This window comes from Mycetomoellerius zeteki, unplaced genomic scaffold (assembly GCF_001594055.1).
Source record: "Mycetomoellerius zeteki isolate Tzet28-1 unplaced genomic scaffold, Tzet1.0 scaffold60, whole genome shotgun sequence".
Classification (NCBI taxonomy): Eukaryota; Metazoa; Arthropoda; class Insecta; order Hymenoptera; family Formicidae; genus Mycetomoellerius; species Mycetomoellerius zeteki.
In genome coordinates this window covers 1,913-18,787 of record NW_017257610.1, presented here as the reverse complement: position 1 = coordinate 18,787, position 16,875 = coordinate 1,913, and the positions used below count along the sequence as shown (strand labels likewise).

Below are 16,875 nucleotides of genomic sequence, written 5' to 3'. Positions count from 1 at the left end.
TTAGCCTTTTGATCTAAGCCCTGAGTTAATTTGCTCTAAGCTCTAAATTTTGCAGTTGGAATCTAACTAACTTAAAGCTTAGGAATTACGACTTAAGATAGCATCGGGTTTGCCGGAAAAAAAAAAAAATTAAAGTAAGGTGGTACAATTCTGAATGAAATAACATTTGAATCCAATTTTCGAGGGTTCAAGTTTGGTAACCTTTTCATTGTGTGGGGGATACTGAAAGATATCAAACAGAAAGAAATAAAACTTGGACTTTGAAAATGGGATTCAAATTTTATCTCGTTCAAAATTGTACCGTGTTCAAAATTGTAGCGTGAAAAGCTCCGCAATCGAATCCAATTTTCAAGTATCAATAACAATCTGTTATAAAGTGTAAATCTAAACATTTTATTCAGAGGAATAATTATTGGTTCCCATAAATTGCGGGTGATAGGGTGTGATAACGTTTGCAGGCTGATAACGTACATGGCTAAAAATAAATCGATACCCGATCTCCGGTATTCATTCATATCTGCGAGCGATTCGACATCGATACGCGGTGTTCGCTCTCGCACCTTTTTTTTCTCTTTCAATCTGCTGACTGTTGTTGGCGACGCTGTGCTGTGTATATTCTACATCGATAAACAAGTATATACGCGCGGTTGTCGATCCTCGTGCGTTCGAGCATGCCGCGTATCACGCGTATGTATGCCATCGCGGATCGATGCGAGATCTCGATCTACTTACGCCTCGATCGAATCGCAGGGCACTGCTCCTTTTTACCGCGCAGATCCTTTTTTACAAGGAGAGAAAAAAAAGAAAGGACATCGCACGAAGGATTTCCATGCGTCGGTGAGGACTGAGGAGGGACCTTCGCGAACGCGGAAAAGTACAACCGAGAATTACGGCCGGCGCCGAAATAGTCGCGGCGTAGCCGCTGTCAAAAATTGTATTTTTAGCTGTCAAAAAATCGGAGGTGGGAGACGAGGAGAAGGCGAGAGAAGGGAACGAGGAGAGAAACCTCGTCGCCGTCCGGTGTCCTCCTTCTCCTCATTCTCCCTTCTTCGAGGTACCGTAATACCATTCGGTAGTTCGGTACGGCACGGCGCCGACTGACAGAATTTAGAATTTAGGTTAGGAAGGCCAGGGGCTTTCCAGCTCTCGCAGCAGGGTAACTGGGGATACGTGCCGTCGTTCGATCGAGGCTGCCCGGCGGTCCTGACGTCGAGTGCTGACGTACATCACGGTGACGATCGCGACGGCGACGATGAACAACGTCGTGGACCGTCACCGAGACCGAGGTTTTTTCTCTCTTTGTTTCTCTCTCACCCGGCAATTGCGTTGATCCGCGCGTGCGACACGGAGGTGTCGCGTGGAGAGCCGTGCGTGGCTTGGTGGCCGGTGCGTGTGGTCTTCCCTTTCTTTCCTACTTCCTTCCCTTCTCGCCTCTCTCTCGTCTCGTCTCTTCTCTTCTCTTCTCGCACGATCGCGACCGGGCGCTACTTCTTCGCACCCTCCTTTTCTATCCCACCTCTGTCTATGCCCCGTGACGAACTGCGCCGCAACCAGCCGCGACCGGCTGCACGGCCCGTGAGCAACAAGTACAGTATACTCCGAACGCTCTGAATGTAGCGCAGGAAGATGATAGCGCGGCGCGAACGATGAGCTTAGGTAGACTGGCAGCCTGCTGCCTGCTGGTCGCCCGACGGCGCGGGCCGTTTGCGCAACGCGATGCTCCACTATCCTCACCCTCACTCGTACATTCACGCGCCCATACAGACACATACAGACACATACAGAACGACGGACGTGAAGAGGATGAGGAAGAAGAGGACGGTCACTCGATGCTATATACTCACTCAGGAATACGCGCTTCTTTTCATTCCGATTCTAATTTGAAACATATATAATTTATTAATTATGTATCTATGTAATATATAAATATATTTTTTATACACTTGCAATATTTTTTAGAACAAAATCTTGATTTGCCTAAATGAAAAAGTTCAAGCTTTATGACATATCATAAAAATCTATGATATTAAATATAAAATTATATATAATTTTATATAATTATATATAAAATATGTGTTTACTCGGGGATTCGTCATTGAAATATATTACTTCTGCTTTGATATCTTCAATCTTCTGGTGTATTTATATGTTAAATCGACGACTTTTCCATATTTCCTTCTCTGTTTTTCATTCCTCTTTCTTTTTCTCTCTTACATCTTCTTAATCGAGCGTAAAACGAGATCCAGTATCGGCAACTGTCGCGTCTCGATAGAATTTGATTCGATTTTCGGCCTCGCAGGCCAATGAGATCGCGTCATCAGCGGCCAGGCGACAAATGTTACACATACCAATCGTCCTCCGCAATTAATCGCGATCAATCACAAACATGCTTCAACGTTCAGAACGCTCCCCCCTTCCGCCCCCAACGACTTGGGGACCACCCGGAAGGTTCTCACCATTTGATCGATCTTGACATAGTACGTGTGTTTGTCGGCGATAAAAGAGTCTGCAATTTGTAATAATACGCGATTGCTATTTCAGAAATTACAATTAAACTGGAGAGAATCAATTTTTTCTCTCGCTCGTATTTCATTTATAATATATTTTAGATCCGTACAACTGCTGAACAAACAGTAATATCATAACAATTGTTATAATGTCTTACTCAACAATATGTACGTAAAACATAATGTGTTATATTAGATTTATATACGTAGAGGAAGGTCACCGATACTGACATAGGTCTCCTAAAGCGACATCCCCTTATTTCTTAGAAACTAACCTTTGCACCTTATTAATACTAATAAAAACGTGATCTGTTTAGCTAATTAAAGAAGTACAAATTCATAATTCATATATTACCAAATCAGCTAAAAACAAATTCTATGAATCTGAGAAGGAAATTCTTACCGTGTTCTATTGCAAATTGCATAATTAAAATAATAGTGATTGTATTATTGATAATATTATGTCATTTTTAAATGTTTATAGTTTCATAAATTAGTTTTCTTTACAAAATAGGACATATCTTTATTTATAGAATAGGAATGTTGGAGCATTATTGCCTACTATGTCAGTTTTGGAGCCCATTTTGTCAAACGCTCATTTTTGCATAACTTACGAAAAATTTAATTATTGCAAAATTGCAAACAGTACTATAAAAACTGCTTATACTACCTGATAGAAGATATTTTTTAGTTTGTATTTATGTTTTTGAAGTTGTATTTTTACCTTTTGTTTAAGAAATATTGCCTAAGACAAAGTGATATGTCGGTATCGGTGACCTTCCTCTATATTGTTAAAAGCAGAGTTGGCAAAAAATGTTTCTTTTTTTTTACATAAAACATTGTGTTTTTAACATGTTTTTAATGCTTTGTACATGCTTTAAACAATATTATAAAAAAACTTGTTTAAAACATGTTAAAAACATCGATTAAGCATGTTTTAAATAGTTTAGAATATGTTTAAAACATGATTTCTACAAACTCTGGTTAAAAGGAATTATAATATTGACGCAATATAGTATGTATTCTGTGGATAACGAAACGTGATAGAAATGGTTAACAAATGTTAAGTTTATCTAATTATAAACTTGACATATAAGTTGGAGTTTTTATTTAATGCTGCTGATCCGTGAGTATAGTCACCACAGCCATATTGAATCGTGACGTCAGAAGCGAGAAATGACCAAATGACACGTTAATTTATGTTGCATTTCATTTATAAATAAAGACGATTTGGATAAAACAAAATGATGAGATTGCTTTAAAACATTTGTAAAAATCGACGAAAACTACCCAATGGGGAAAAAAACGTTTGGAAAACATTTTTGGAAACGTTAAGAAAATGTTTTCAAAAACGTTTAAAATAACGTAAAAAGTCTCATTTTTTTCATTAAAAAATCGTTAATTTAAACGTTAAAAAAACGTTTGTTTAATGTTAAAAAACCTTTTTTTAGTATTTGAAGAAAATGTTTCTTTAATTGTAAAAAAACGTTTTTTTAATATTTGAGGGAAATATTTTTTTAATGTTTAAAAAACGTTTATTTAACGTTTGAAGAAACATTTATTCAACGTTAAAAAAACGTTCTTTAATATTAAAATTATTTGAACAAAATTAGAAAAAATAACGTAGAATCTTTTTTTAACTTACTTTTTTTATCAACAGTGCCTAAAAATCTTAGACAACTAATTTTATTAATTAATTCTAATTTTTAATTATATTTTAATCTTTTTCACTTACTGACCGGGTTTTGAACCTAGGACCTCAGGATTATGGAGTCTCGTCCTTTATCCCTTACGCCATTTGTAACGATGCACACCGTTCTTATTGTCCATATATGATACACAACGCAATTATATCGTGTTAATTTTTCTTCCGTGATTATTTCATTATTCCGATCTGTTTTTTATTAATTTGAGTTTTAGAAAATAATAACATTTTTTACATATTTATAATAGACGTTAGATAAACGTTAAATAAATGTGTTTTTACTTAAATAAAATATTTTAAATAAATGAATAACAAAAAACCAACGTTTAATAAATTTCATATAAAAATTTCGTTTAAAAAATGTTATTTTGAAAACGAATTATAAAACGTATTATAAAATTAACTACAAATAAACGTTTAAAAAACATTTAATAAACATTAAATAAATGTTTTTTTAAACCATTATTTCAAACAAATAATTATTGTGAAATGAACATTTACTAAAAGTTAAACAAACATTTAAAAAATATATCTTTAAACCTTTATTTCAAACGAATAATTAATGTAAAATAAATATTTAATAAACGTTAAATAAATGTTTAATAAATGTTCCTTCGAAACATTATGTCAAACGGAAAATTAATGTAAAACAAGCATTTAATTAACGTTAAATAAATGTTTAAAAAATGTTTTTTCGAAACATTATTTGGAACGAAAAATTTGTGTACAATTAGCATTTAATAAATTTTAAATAAATCTTTGGAACATATTTTTTCGTATCGTTATTTGAAATGAAAAATTAATGTAAAACAAACATTTAATAGACGTTAAACAAATGTAATTTTAAAAACGAATCGTGAAATGTAAAATTAATAAAAAATTAACGTTTAAAAAACATTTTCTCCCCATTGGGTATAATTATCCTCCCTGACAGTCAGTAAATAATCGTAAAAAGTGATAAAAGGCACGTACGTGTAAGTGAAAATAAGCTACGCATGCGCATTGAATAATAGCATTTATACGTGCCTTTTATCACTTTTTACGATTATTTACTGACTGTCAGGAGGGATAAGCATAGTTTTCATCGACTTTTACGAATGTTTTAAAACAATCTCGTCATTTTATTTTATCCAAATTGTCTTTATTTACAAATGGCATGCAACATAAATTAACGTGTCATTTGATCATTTCTCGCTTCTGACGTCACAATTCAATATGGCTGTGGTGACTACTCAGCTTATATTTTAAATACGTATAATTTAAATATAAATTTTCAATGTATAATTCGAATATATAATATGTTGCAAACAATTGCATGTAGTAAAAATCTCTAAAAACTTGGAGATCTTTATCTGAGGATCATTGATTGTGTATTTTCAAACACACAAGGTGAAAATTACAAAAGTGAGCAAATTCACCAGATTTTGACTAATGGAATTATAAATATTCTAATAATAAATTCGCTCACTTTTGTAATTTTCACCTTATTTCAAAATTCAGTTCGCGCACATTCGCGCATTGTACATACAGGGTCCGCCAAAAGTCCCGGGCCGGCTGAATATTTCAGAAAATATGCATTTTTGAAAAAAATGTTTCAGACAAAAGTTGTAGGGTTTAAAAAGATCTATTCACTGATCGCATCCGCTTGACTTAAATTTGGGTGGCGCCACCAAGGTCAGGTCAGGTCAACGTCAAATTAATTTTTTTAATTGGAACACCCTATTTTTGATGCCAGAATTTAATAGCTGGTGTCAAGAGCTTTTTAAAACACTATAATAAAGTTATTTTTCATTAAGTACTTTTCGAGTTATAAGGCTTGAAAATTACAGTACCGCCGGTATTAGCATTACGCAAGGTGTCCAATCGATGACTTTGATCTTGACGAATGTTACCTAGGACATGATCCTGAACAACATTCAAGAGGTTTTAGCCATCGATCAGACACCTTGCGTAATGCTAATACCGGCGGTACTGTAATTTTCAAGCCTTATAACTCGAAAAGTACTTAATGAAAAATAACTTTATTATAGTGTTTTAAAAAGCTCTTGACACCAGCTATTAAATTCTGACATCAAAAATAGGATGTTCCATTTAAAAAAATTAATTTGACCTTGACCTGACCTTGGTGGCGCCACCCAAAGTCAAGCTGATGTGATCAGAGAGAGTGAATAGATTTTTTTTAAATCCAACAACTTTTGTCTGAAACATTTTTCTCAAAAATGCGTATTTTCTGAAATATTCAGCCGGCCCGGGATTTTTGGCGGACCCTGTATATAATGCGAATCAATTAATTTTTGTTTTGAAATACTCTTTATTTTATTTTATTATCTCGTAGCGTAAGTTTTTTTTGCTCTGTTGCTGAATTCCATTGTTTCTCTTTTTTTCAGCTCTCCAACGATTGTTCGCTAATTTCATTTCTAAGCAAAAAAACATATCGCAGCTATAAAACGCCGACCAAAATTTAAACCGCGGCGGAAAATTACAAGTCTTATCAAGAAGGAAATGCGAGCTTCTTGTTTAACGGTCATGTATTCTTATCAGAATGAGTTTCAAGATATAGAAAAGAAAAGTAATTTGTCGTTGCACACACGTGTCTTGCATGCATTTCTATCTGGCCTCAAGTCCTCGAAGGTTACTTTTCGACGAATAATAACATAATAATTAATGTAATAACATAATATAAAAATAATGTACAATTTCATAAATAACTGCGAGACAGAGATTTGATTTAATTGTAAGATTTAATTTTTGCATTGATTCAGGAGAAATCTCGAGTCGACGCGGAAGAAACCGGAGGTATTTCCACAAGGGAGTATCTCGATCGATACTTAATTAATTTACACGGTAAATGTGACTTTCGATTAAATTCCAATTAATTTATAAGTAATCGGCGATATTGATTTAATTGGAAGAGCCAACAAGTTTTAATTGTAACTACACATAATTTAACATTACAATCAAACTTTTTTTCCACAACGATAATTCTACGCACCATTGTATCGTAAAAGTATATCATTTAATAAATTAATCGGTGATTAAATTAATCAAAATATAGTCGAATTTTTTTATGAATTTGGTTCATTTTTGTCGCTGCCTTTACTTCGCGTAAGATATAAACTGGCCATAAACGTGCGCGCGCGCGCGCGCGCGCGCGCGTGTGTGTGTGTGTGTGTGTGTGGAGTCGTAAGGGAGAAAGTGCGTGTAGCGCGTAAGCGTGTTCGTTTCTCGCTCGTGGCGCTTTTATGCGAGCGATCGGTTGTGGATCTCGAGGGCAGCGAAATAAGAGGCAGCGTTGTCGTACGATTATCGTAGACATGCCACACGTACTGTTGGGCGATTCGATTGCAGTGGAATTGGAAGGTAAAGTTTGAAAATCTCGTTCAATCGCATTGTCCAAACAGCCGTTCTTACAAATCCCGCATGAGTGATCTAACCTTACATCAACAAATTGTAAACAAAACCGCGCGTAACCTTGCGTGCTGTCACCGTTAAATTCGTAAATACCCAACTATTCGACCTTGCCTCAATCGTCTGGTTTTTTCCCTTACGTCATAACTTTTCACTCGTAGTTTCTCACATGTATGCGAGTACTGATTATGTAAGTGTCATTAGAGAATATAGATGAACCACCTTGTGAACGTCGATAATAATTGCATTCTCTTGTCGCAGCTCAGGAGCCATGGCCACAACCGATTACCTTGTATCAACCGTATGAGGTCGAGCAGATTCTGCTTCCCGACAATGCAAACTGTCTGGCGGTACAGGCTTTCCTCAAGATGTGTCAGCTTGATTTTCAAATAGAACCGAGGAAGAATGCAGAGTTTATGTCACCGTCAGGCCGCGTGCCCTTTATCAGGTGCGGCACGAAATTAATATCCGAGTTTGATGGTATAGTGGCACATATAGGAAGTAAAGGAATAAGCCTCTCCGATCATCTGGATCCTAATGGCAAAGTGGACATGAGGGCATACCAGTCTCTTGTTAACAATGTATTTGTTAATGCAGAGCTGTACATCTGCTGGGTAGATCCGGCGATTTTAAATGTCACAAAGCAGAGGCACGGAAGCGTATACCCTTGGCCGCTTAATCATTATCTGAATTGGCAGAAGAGACGAGAAGTCATAAAAAAACTCAGCGTACTCGGCTGGTACAACAAAAGTTTGGATGAAGTTTTTGACGACGTAAAGAAGTGTTGCATAGCATTATCTGAGAGGCTAGCGGACTGAAAGAGTAAGTAGTGGTTGTATTTCTTCTCACTTCTTTATGTTATCAATTCAATTGACACTTAACAAATTACAATCCTGTTCCATAAGACCCACCGAAGTCGATGCCCTGGTATACGGTCATATTTACACTCTCACGTCGCCCTCCTTTCCTTCCAACGAAGAAGTCGCTGCCATGATCCGTCAGTTTCCCAAGCTTATCGAGCACATGTTCAGAATCGAACACCGTTACTTTAGTTTTGGAATACAAAACGAGATTGCGGAAGAGTTTGAAATAATTGAGTCATCCTCCAAAGATACTCTGTGGGATGGCTTTCGATCACAGCCTGAATCGCTTCCTCCTCTTTCCGAGCATTCTTTTACATTGTCGATAAATTAACGAAATATATCTAACTTTTTCTAAGTAAATATGTAACTTTCTAAGTAAATATGTAACTAAATATGATTTTACAAATATATAAGTATATATCGACCGCTAGATGCGATATTAACAAGATTTTTTCGCATGATTTTGTATGTAGCAAACCCAACGAGTTGGACGCTTTGGTTTTTGGTCATATATTCACTATAATCACGACGCCGCTACTTGACAACAAGTTGGCTATGATTATACGGGATCATCCGAAGCTCGTGAATCTCTGTAAACGCATCGAGATTAGGTATTTTCAGCGTACGGAGGATTAGATAGAACTTTACTCGGACTTCAGATATATCGAGTTGCGGTACACCGATTACGTTCATCGTAAGTTGAAGTTCCTGTGTTTTGCCACTGACGCGACCAAGGATGATCATATCAAGGAAAATCTTTGTAGCATTCAATAAAATGACTCTCGAGTCTCAATGATATGCTGTTAAAAGACGCTTTCTGTTTATGACACAAGTAACACAAATGTTGTTCTATCTTGACATTCCATGAGTAACAAAGACAGAACGATACTTATATCAACTTGTGTTCCAAATAAGACCGTCTAAAAACAGTGTCTTATTTTCTCTTGCTGCAAGATGGATATATCTGAAGTGCGAGTAATGTTGAAGCATGATATGTAGTACATTTTCATGTTTTAGACTTGTTATAAACACATGAGATATATATATATATATATATATATTAAAGTTGATCATTCCATGATAATGTCTTTTAAATGCATAATATTGCATATAACATTTTTCAGCTTTTTTTCTCCTCAAGCTATAGACAGTCAGACTAATGAAACGCTGGAGTTCAAGAATTAAGCCAATGATCCAACCGTACAGAGGATATCGAATTAAAAGAACACGACGACTTTTGTCTAAACTAAATTTAAACGTGATATCCCAGTGTCAGGCAATAAAAGCATGCCAAAATATGTTGAAGTACGGTTTCGGAAGCTATTGACTAGGTATAAAATCTCGTGTTTATAAAATGTACCGCCAATTATGTCATATCAATGTTCCTGGTGATATTTATATCTTTCTATATATTTATAATTATTTTATTCAAGTATGTAATTAATAACATTATGTATATTGTTAAGCACGCACTGTTACGTTAAAGTATATCATATATGTACATGCATAATGTAGATGCAGGGAGAAACAATTTTCTAGTCAATATACCAATCTCCATTTTTATGTCTGTTTTATGCAGATACAGGAGAGGTAACTTTCAATGTATACGTCGTGTATATATGTAATGACTGCATGTAAAATTTGAATACAACCTTCCTTTGAGTCTATGTTTAATGTTCAATATGTTTCTTGTCTCCAGCGTTTCAGTCATTGCACCATTGAAACGCAAATCAAAAGAAATCTGTCTATTTATTATTTTATTGATATTATGTCTGTCGTCAATTTAGTTTTATAACAATGACACTGTCGTTAAGAATTTAACTTCAGGGTGATTGGCTATACGTGATTCAAATAATTTCACGAATAACAATCAATTTGCTTTATTATTATTACGTGTTTGTGCATAATGTGAGTATAATCTTAAACTATCATAAACACTACGAGATGTAAGATTTCTGCGATGCTTTCTGTTACATTATGCTGCTAATTCTGTTCTTTTTGATACTGAATTCGGTCTATACTTATATTATGAATTATACACGGATTTATAATGTAGCACATGTAATCGTGTATAATTATATAATTATATGACGCGCATAATTATATAATTATTGACAGATATTCTTAACATCTTCGTATATGTATATATATACATATATGTATATATATATGTAAATTTTTTCAAAAACTTTCAAGAATTGCAATCTAGATGTACAGATTTAAAAATTGTTTTAAAAATATAAGTAATTTATATAATTAAAACATAAAATAGAAAATCAGGAGAGAGAGAGAGAGAGAGAGAGAGAAAGAACGTGTAAAAATAAAAGATTTTAAATAAAATTAAAAAATATTTTTAAAATCTCAAATAGTAAGATAAACAGAGATCATAAATTCCACATATAATACAGAAAAAATTAATGAATTATTAATCACAAATATATTGCTCTTAAATATTGTTATGATAATAAATTGTGAAATAATATTTTGTACGTAAAAGATACGAGTCTCATTATATACACAGAGGTCGTACAATCACGTTATGGAGAGACTTGGTATTCATTTGGAAGTATTAATAGAAACTATACAGTAATCATAAGATTATTATGCTCACTGATATTTTCTTGACATTTGATTTTTTTAAGACTTTAGACTTTAAATCTAAACGAATGTACTAACAAAATCGCACATATGCAACACCTTTGTTCACAGATACTTTTTTTTTGTGAACAATGAATCAGAACAGTAATTCCAAAAATCTAAAAGTATTTAATTTCATCTATATATACCAACAGGCATATATTCATTTGTGAAACATTGTAAAGTATTATATTATAGCGGCTTATATGCTACGTATCGCGGAATAACTATTATTTATCTATTTAGTATCCAGGGCTGGGTAATCATTTAAAATGCCAAATATAAAATACTTAAAAAAATGTATTTAAAATGTAAAATGTTTTTCGAATGCACTTTATATGTAAAATGGGTAAATAGATATTTTAAATAGTTTTCAAATACAGAATGGTTTTCCCTACATACATTTTAATATACATTTTTTTAAGTATTTTACATTTAGCATTTTAAATAGAATTACATTTTAAATGGCATTTTAAATGCAAAAATACCCAGCCCTGTAGTATCTTTTAAGATATTTTGTATTTTTTCTTTTTTTTGTTGGTTGCGAGATACTTCAACCTTAAATTTTATGTGTATGCTATTTAAATTAATCCGGTGGTAGAAAGCTGAATAGTCGGAACTGTTCTCTAATGCGTGGCCTTACGTCACCTCCCTGGAAAATAAAAATAATTAAAAAAGTTATTAAATAACTATATTCTAATAATAAATATATCAGAGAATATATATATGATAAGAGCTTACCCAGTTTACCAGATTTTCTAAAAACGGTAATAATTTCATTAGTTCGTTATCTGAACGATCGGCAAACCAACTTTCTATAGGTATACCATTTTCTAACTGTAACACAAAACATGTGGTTTTCATAAGTATATATTCTATATTAGTGATTGCATAAGATGTATGTATATATAAATGACAAGCTATATTAAGTCACCTGATATCCAAATGCTTGTGGACTGTTGTCAATGATGACGGTTTTAGATAGATCTCTGCCTAAGATGGACAAGTCCTTTATGTAATTTCCATTAACGCATACACAGTGCTCCCTGAACAGACGATACTTGATCAGCTTCCGTGTTGGATCCAGTAAATTCATCAGTTTGTTGGCGTACACTCGTTTGCTCGCCGTGAATAAAATCACCTCGTAGAGCGACGAGACGTGTTCAAGGAATTCGCGGAAGTACGGTCGCGTTCTAACGAATACCGTGTACGTTACGTCTTGAAAGACTACCGGGAAGCGAAATGCCGCGTCAGATAGTTCTTGCAGACTGCAGTGAACCAATGTTTCATCCTATAAAAGGATCATAGATAAATGTAGCTGTTCAAAAATCACTGCTCTTATATCGTAAATATATATATGGAGACAGAAATGTTATGAATTTTATCATATAGAAAATTAAAATAACATAGAATGACATCTGAATCTGTGTTTAAATATTTGGACAATGTCTAATAAATGTATGTGTTAAGATTTTTATCTACGTGTATATGTGTACTTGTTCCGAGTGTGTTGAGCGAGCATACCAAATCCAGGACCAGACTGAACTCCGGACTACTCCGTGTTTTGAGTGGTAGAGCCGGACATCTTGCTCTCATCGCCGGCGTAAGAGGCGGCAAGTGCTTGATGAAGACATAAGGATCGAATGGCTCCCAATCTTCCTGAACTTGAGTAACCATGTTCTCTACATCGCAAGATTCTACTATCTCCTCGCTACCCACCTCCATGTATTCAACCTCGTGATAACGACTGCCGACGTCCTCGGAATCATATTTGTCACTAAGATTGCCATTCGTATCAGATGGATGATGAGGATTTATATTGTACATACTTGCTGGTATACTGTATTTTGTACTGGGATATCCAGCAGTTGTTTCATATTTTGTTGGGTCTGTTTCAATAGCATATTGATCTTTTGGGAGATCGCCGCGGTTTTCATTGTTATCGATTAGCGAGTACTTTCCTCCGTTCGGGAAGTATTTGTCGGACGAGTTGTACGCGGTACGGACGTTATATATCGACGTTGAGTGCATCAAACTGTAATATTCTGCAGACGTTTCGGCATGCGCGTATAAAGAGGAGTAGTGTATCGATGACGGTAGTGTAGTATCTAAAAGAAAAAAAAGGAAGGGACAGAGAAAACGTAAAAAAATATAAATTAGAATTAATTAATTACACTACACAAGCATATATAAATATACGAGTACCGTTGTTCTTGCTTCCTTCATCATCAAGCAAGCATGTGAGATCTGACTGCGATCCTAGAGATACCGGAGGCATTAGACACGCCAACGAAGATACACTTGGTATGGAAGATTTCAAGTCATGTATCGGCGGTATCATCAAACTTCGCGAGTCCGTATTAGTTACTGACGAGAAAAGAGGCAGAGTAGTAGATCCGCCATTCCAATTTTCCTTGGATTCCTCCGAAGCTTTAGATGGCGATGCGTTTTTAGCAGACTAGAAAACGCATGTATTACATTGTAATAATTTATGCTCAATTTCTTCATTTCCAGATATGTTTAGCCAGGAAATATCTCCATTGAAATGTGGAAGACATCTCCTGGATAAAGTTATCTAGAGGTGAAGAAATTGGGCATTATAGTGATACAGCTATCTTCATCATAGAGTAACTTACAATAACTGTGTCAATTGGCGGAGCACGATGCAAAGGGGTCGATGTAACCATCGACCGTTTTATGCATTTTCTTCTGCGAGGTCCTCTTTCCCGTCTAATAGGCGTGGATTTGGCAAAGTGTAAAACATTTTCTTTACAAGCCTACGAAAGTAACAATCTTTTTAATAGAATAAAAAAAATGCAAAAATAGTCTATTAAGAATACCCGATATCATAATGTATGATATGAACAATTCTTTTAAATCTTTTATCTTTTGTAAATATTTAACTTACTTCTTTTAAAAAACTGGATGATCTACGTCGCCACTGACTCAATCGGCTGCATTTACTTGACGTTATTACTCGACTACTGTTACTAATATGTTGTACTTTTCTTGCAACTTGCGCTCGATGGCCAGTTGCCTTTGATGCCGTTACACCGCTTAAACGGCCACGCAATCTCCTGCTAATCCGTTCGCTTCTCAGCCACATTTCAACAAAGTTGTTAAGTGTCCTGAAATGATACAATACTAATCTTGAAGAGTTCCCACAGGAAGAAAGATAATGTAAATGCGCGTAAATAAAACGTATATCTAACAAGTTCCTGATGAAACATATATTAAAATTACTTTGCTTCTAAAAATCATATTTTTGGGGGAAACATAATTTCTTTTTGGGATATATTAAAAATTGCGATAAAAATTGAAGATTTTAACATACCTATTTTTAAGAAGAAAATAATTTTATTTCTCTTTTAAAAATATGTTAAAATCTTCAATTTTTATCGCGATTTTTCGGAATAATTAAAGGTGATATAATCATGTCAGAAATTGTTATTTCGACCTGAGCGTTTTCAGATCTGTCAAGGATGCCGCGGCGTGCGGCAGCTAGAAGCAAATCGGAGTAGTCACGGGCTGTAAGGTGGTTTCAGAGTAGAGATCTCACGAGACGTCAGCGCGTGGGATGTTTCGCGCCGGCTAAGATCGCGCGGGAAAGAAGTTCGATCGTTTCATAAAAAGGGGCGTTCCGGAAGCGCGTCTGTGTACGTGAGGGCACGCGCGCGCGCGCCACACACACACACACACACACTCAGATCGCCTCTTACGGCACCCACGTTTGACGTTCCCCGTTTCCGCTGCGTATGCCGCGTGTGGACGTACGCCTATGTCCGTGTGGAACACGCGCAAATACACATTCACACACGTACGGCGAGTCGTATATCGATTTACATGCGGCCCGCCGCCTGTACGTCGCGTCGCGGCGGTTTCGCCGGGAGACATTTCATGCCGGTCGACGAATTCTTAAAAGATTTTAGAATCTGACGGAGGATCGTTTATTGTTATCCTGCCCACACAAAGATTTTTGAAAGTACGACATGGCATGGCATGGCATGGCATGGCATGGCATGGCATGGCATGACATGTGACGTGACGTGACGTGACGTTACGTTACGTTACGTTGCGTTGCGTTGCGTTGCGTTGCGTTGCATCGCATTACGTCGCGTCGCGTCGCGTCGCATCGCATCGCATCGCAACGGCGCGGCGGCGGTGACAAGATCAGTAGGAGGGGGAACGGGGCGCGGAGGCGACAACGAACCACAGTGAGCGAGACAATCGTGGGACAGGTGAAAATTCGCGCGAAAATCGGCGGCTGGGCCGGCCGGGCATGACGGTTGATAACCGCGGTTGCTTACCATACTCCGCGGCGAGTCGGCGGCGGCCGGCGCGCTCGCACACCGGCACGGAACGGACGTAACGCGGCCGAGGCTCACACACGCGTCTCATTCAAAATCTCTCGACGCCGTCGCGTGCGCTTATCATCCCTCCGAAACTACACAACAAACATGGCCGACGGCGTCACCGTCGACAAGCACTCGCGGCGTCAAGCGCGGCGCCGTGGCCTCGGCACCGCGATCCGCGCTACCCGCGCTGACGCGCATTTATTTCCGCCGTGCGATGGGACGAATGACGAGCGGCGCACGAACCTCCCACCCAGGTGACGGTTTCGATGATGTCGACAGGTGTCGGATTGCTGTTTCGACACCCGACGTACATACATCCGGTCACCGCCGTTCGCGCCGCACCGCGCCGTCGCTGCTGTTTCCTCCACGACTTCCGCTGTCTTTTACTAATCCCACTCAATATAGGGATCTGCGTTCGGAAACGTCGTTCGGATGCCTCCGATGCCTCGGATTCATTATTTCTCCTTGTTTAATATACGAGGTTTGTTCGCGTGGCATGCTCCAACACGTTCCAATATGCTCCTACCATAACTCCTATTCACTCCAACGTGATTGATAGAGTGAGAAAGAGCTATGGTGGAGCATGTTGGAGCATGTTGGAGCTTGCGATTCGAACAAATCTTTACCCCGGATCTACAATAGAGTGTTAAGCTTTAAGCCATAAGAAATGGACGAATCATAGTCGATTATTCTCCTTGAATTCGACTATAATTGGTCAATTTCTTATGACTTAAGGCTTAAAACACCTATTGTAGATCCGGGGTTATGTCGGATCTACAATAGAAGTCGTAGCAGTCGTAAAGTCTTAAGTCGTAGAAAATTGACCAATCACAGTCGAATATGAAAAGAATAATCAATTGTGATTGGTCAATTTTCTACAACTTAAGACCCTGCGACCGCTACGACTTCTATTGTAGACTCCGCATTAGTCATATATAAAGCTCTATATTAATAAAGTAGCGCATTTCTTTGATCCGAAGAAGCCGAAATACCGACAACTGTCCTATTGGCTATTTCGACCGCCATTGTTCGCCCTAATTGTCTGTAGTCCAATAAGCGCTTAGTATTGCTTAGTATTACTGGTATATGGTAAGGTTAGTAGGTCTGTAGTCCAATATGGCGGACTAATGCGCTACTTTATTAATATAGAGCTTTACCCCATGGATCTATAATACAGGGTGTCTGGCAACGACCGAAAAATATTTCGTGCGTGGGTAGAACAGATTACATTGGCTGCGTTCAGCAGACTCAACAGTTTTGCAACCGTTTTATGATTGTCTGCTGAGATAGGACCATTCTTCTAGATCTAAAAGTATGATCCAATTAGCGCGAAGGAAACTTCCAACAGTTGCAAAACAAATGTTCTGCTGAACGCAGCCATTGGGTGCGTTCAGCAGAAC

General features: G+C 36.9%; 2 protein-coding genes across 2 annotated transcripts; one reads left to right on the top strand and one right to left on the bottom strand.

Annotated features, from left to right (window-relative positions):
- The first annotated feature begins 7,410 nt into the window (after nucleotides 1-7,410).
- LOC108728273 (metaxin-2) lies at nucleotides 7,411-10,601 on the top strand. Its single transcript, XM_018456753.1, is given in 5 exon segments — nucleotides 7,411-7,572; nucleotides 7,882-8,449; nucleotides 8,526-8,801; nucleotides 8,957-9,094; nucleotides 9,608-10,601. Coding segments are annotated over 5 exon segments (1,161 nt in total). The 5' UTR covers nucleotides 7,411-7,454; the 3' UTR covers nucleotides 9,669-10,601.
- A 1,005-nt stretch (nucleotides 10,602-11,606) lies between these two features.
- On the bottom strand, nucleotides 11,607-15,784 carry LOC108728274 (CTD small phosphatase-like protein 2). Its single transcript, XM_018456754.1, has 8 exons — nucleotides 15,428-15,784; nucleotides 14,029-14,248; nucleotides 13,757-13,897; nucleotides 13,326-13,578; nucleotides 12,645-13,228; nucleotides 12,055-12,411; nucleotides 11,862-11,957; nucleotides 11,607-11,772 (listed from the first exon to the last, which is right to left on the bottom strand). Exons 2-8 carry the CDS (start codon nucleotides 14,224-14,226, stop codon nucleotides 11,707-11,709), a joined length of 1,695 nt encoding a protein of 564 aa, XP_018312256.1. The 5' UTR covers nucleotides 14,227-14,248; nucleotides 15,428-15,784; the 3' UTR covers nucleotides 11,607-11,706.
- Nucleotides 15,785-16,875: the final 1,091 nt, after the last annotated feature.

Excerpts from the sequence above, each read along its gene's own strand:
- LOC108728274 (XM_018456754.1), bottom strand. The coding sequence starts at position 14,226 with ATGTGGCTGAGAAGCGAACGGATTAGCAGGAGATTGCGTGGCCGTTTA. Across the intron at positions 13,229-13,325 it reads TGAAGGAAGCAAGAACAACG|ATACTACACTACCGTCATCG; the intron begins GTACTCGTATAT and ends TTTTTCTTTTAG. Across the intron at positions 11,958-12,054 it reads CACAAGCATTTGGATATCAG|TTAGAAAATGGTATACCTAT; the intron begins GTGACTTAATAT and ends TTTGTGTTACAG.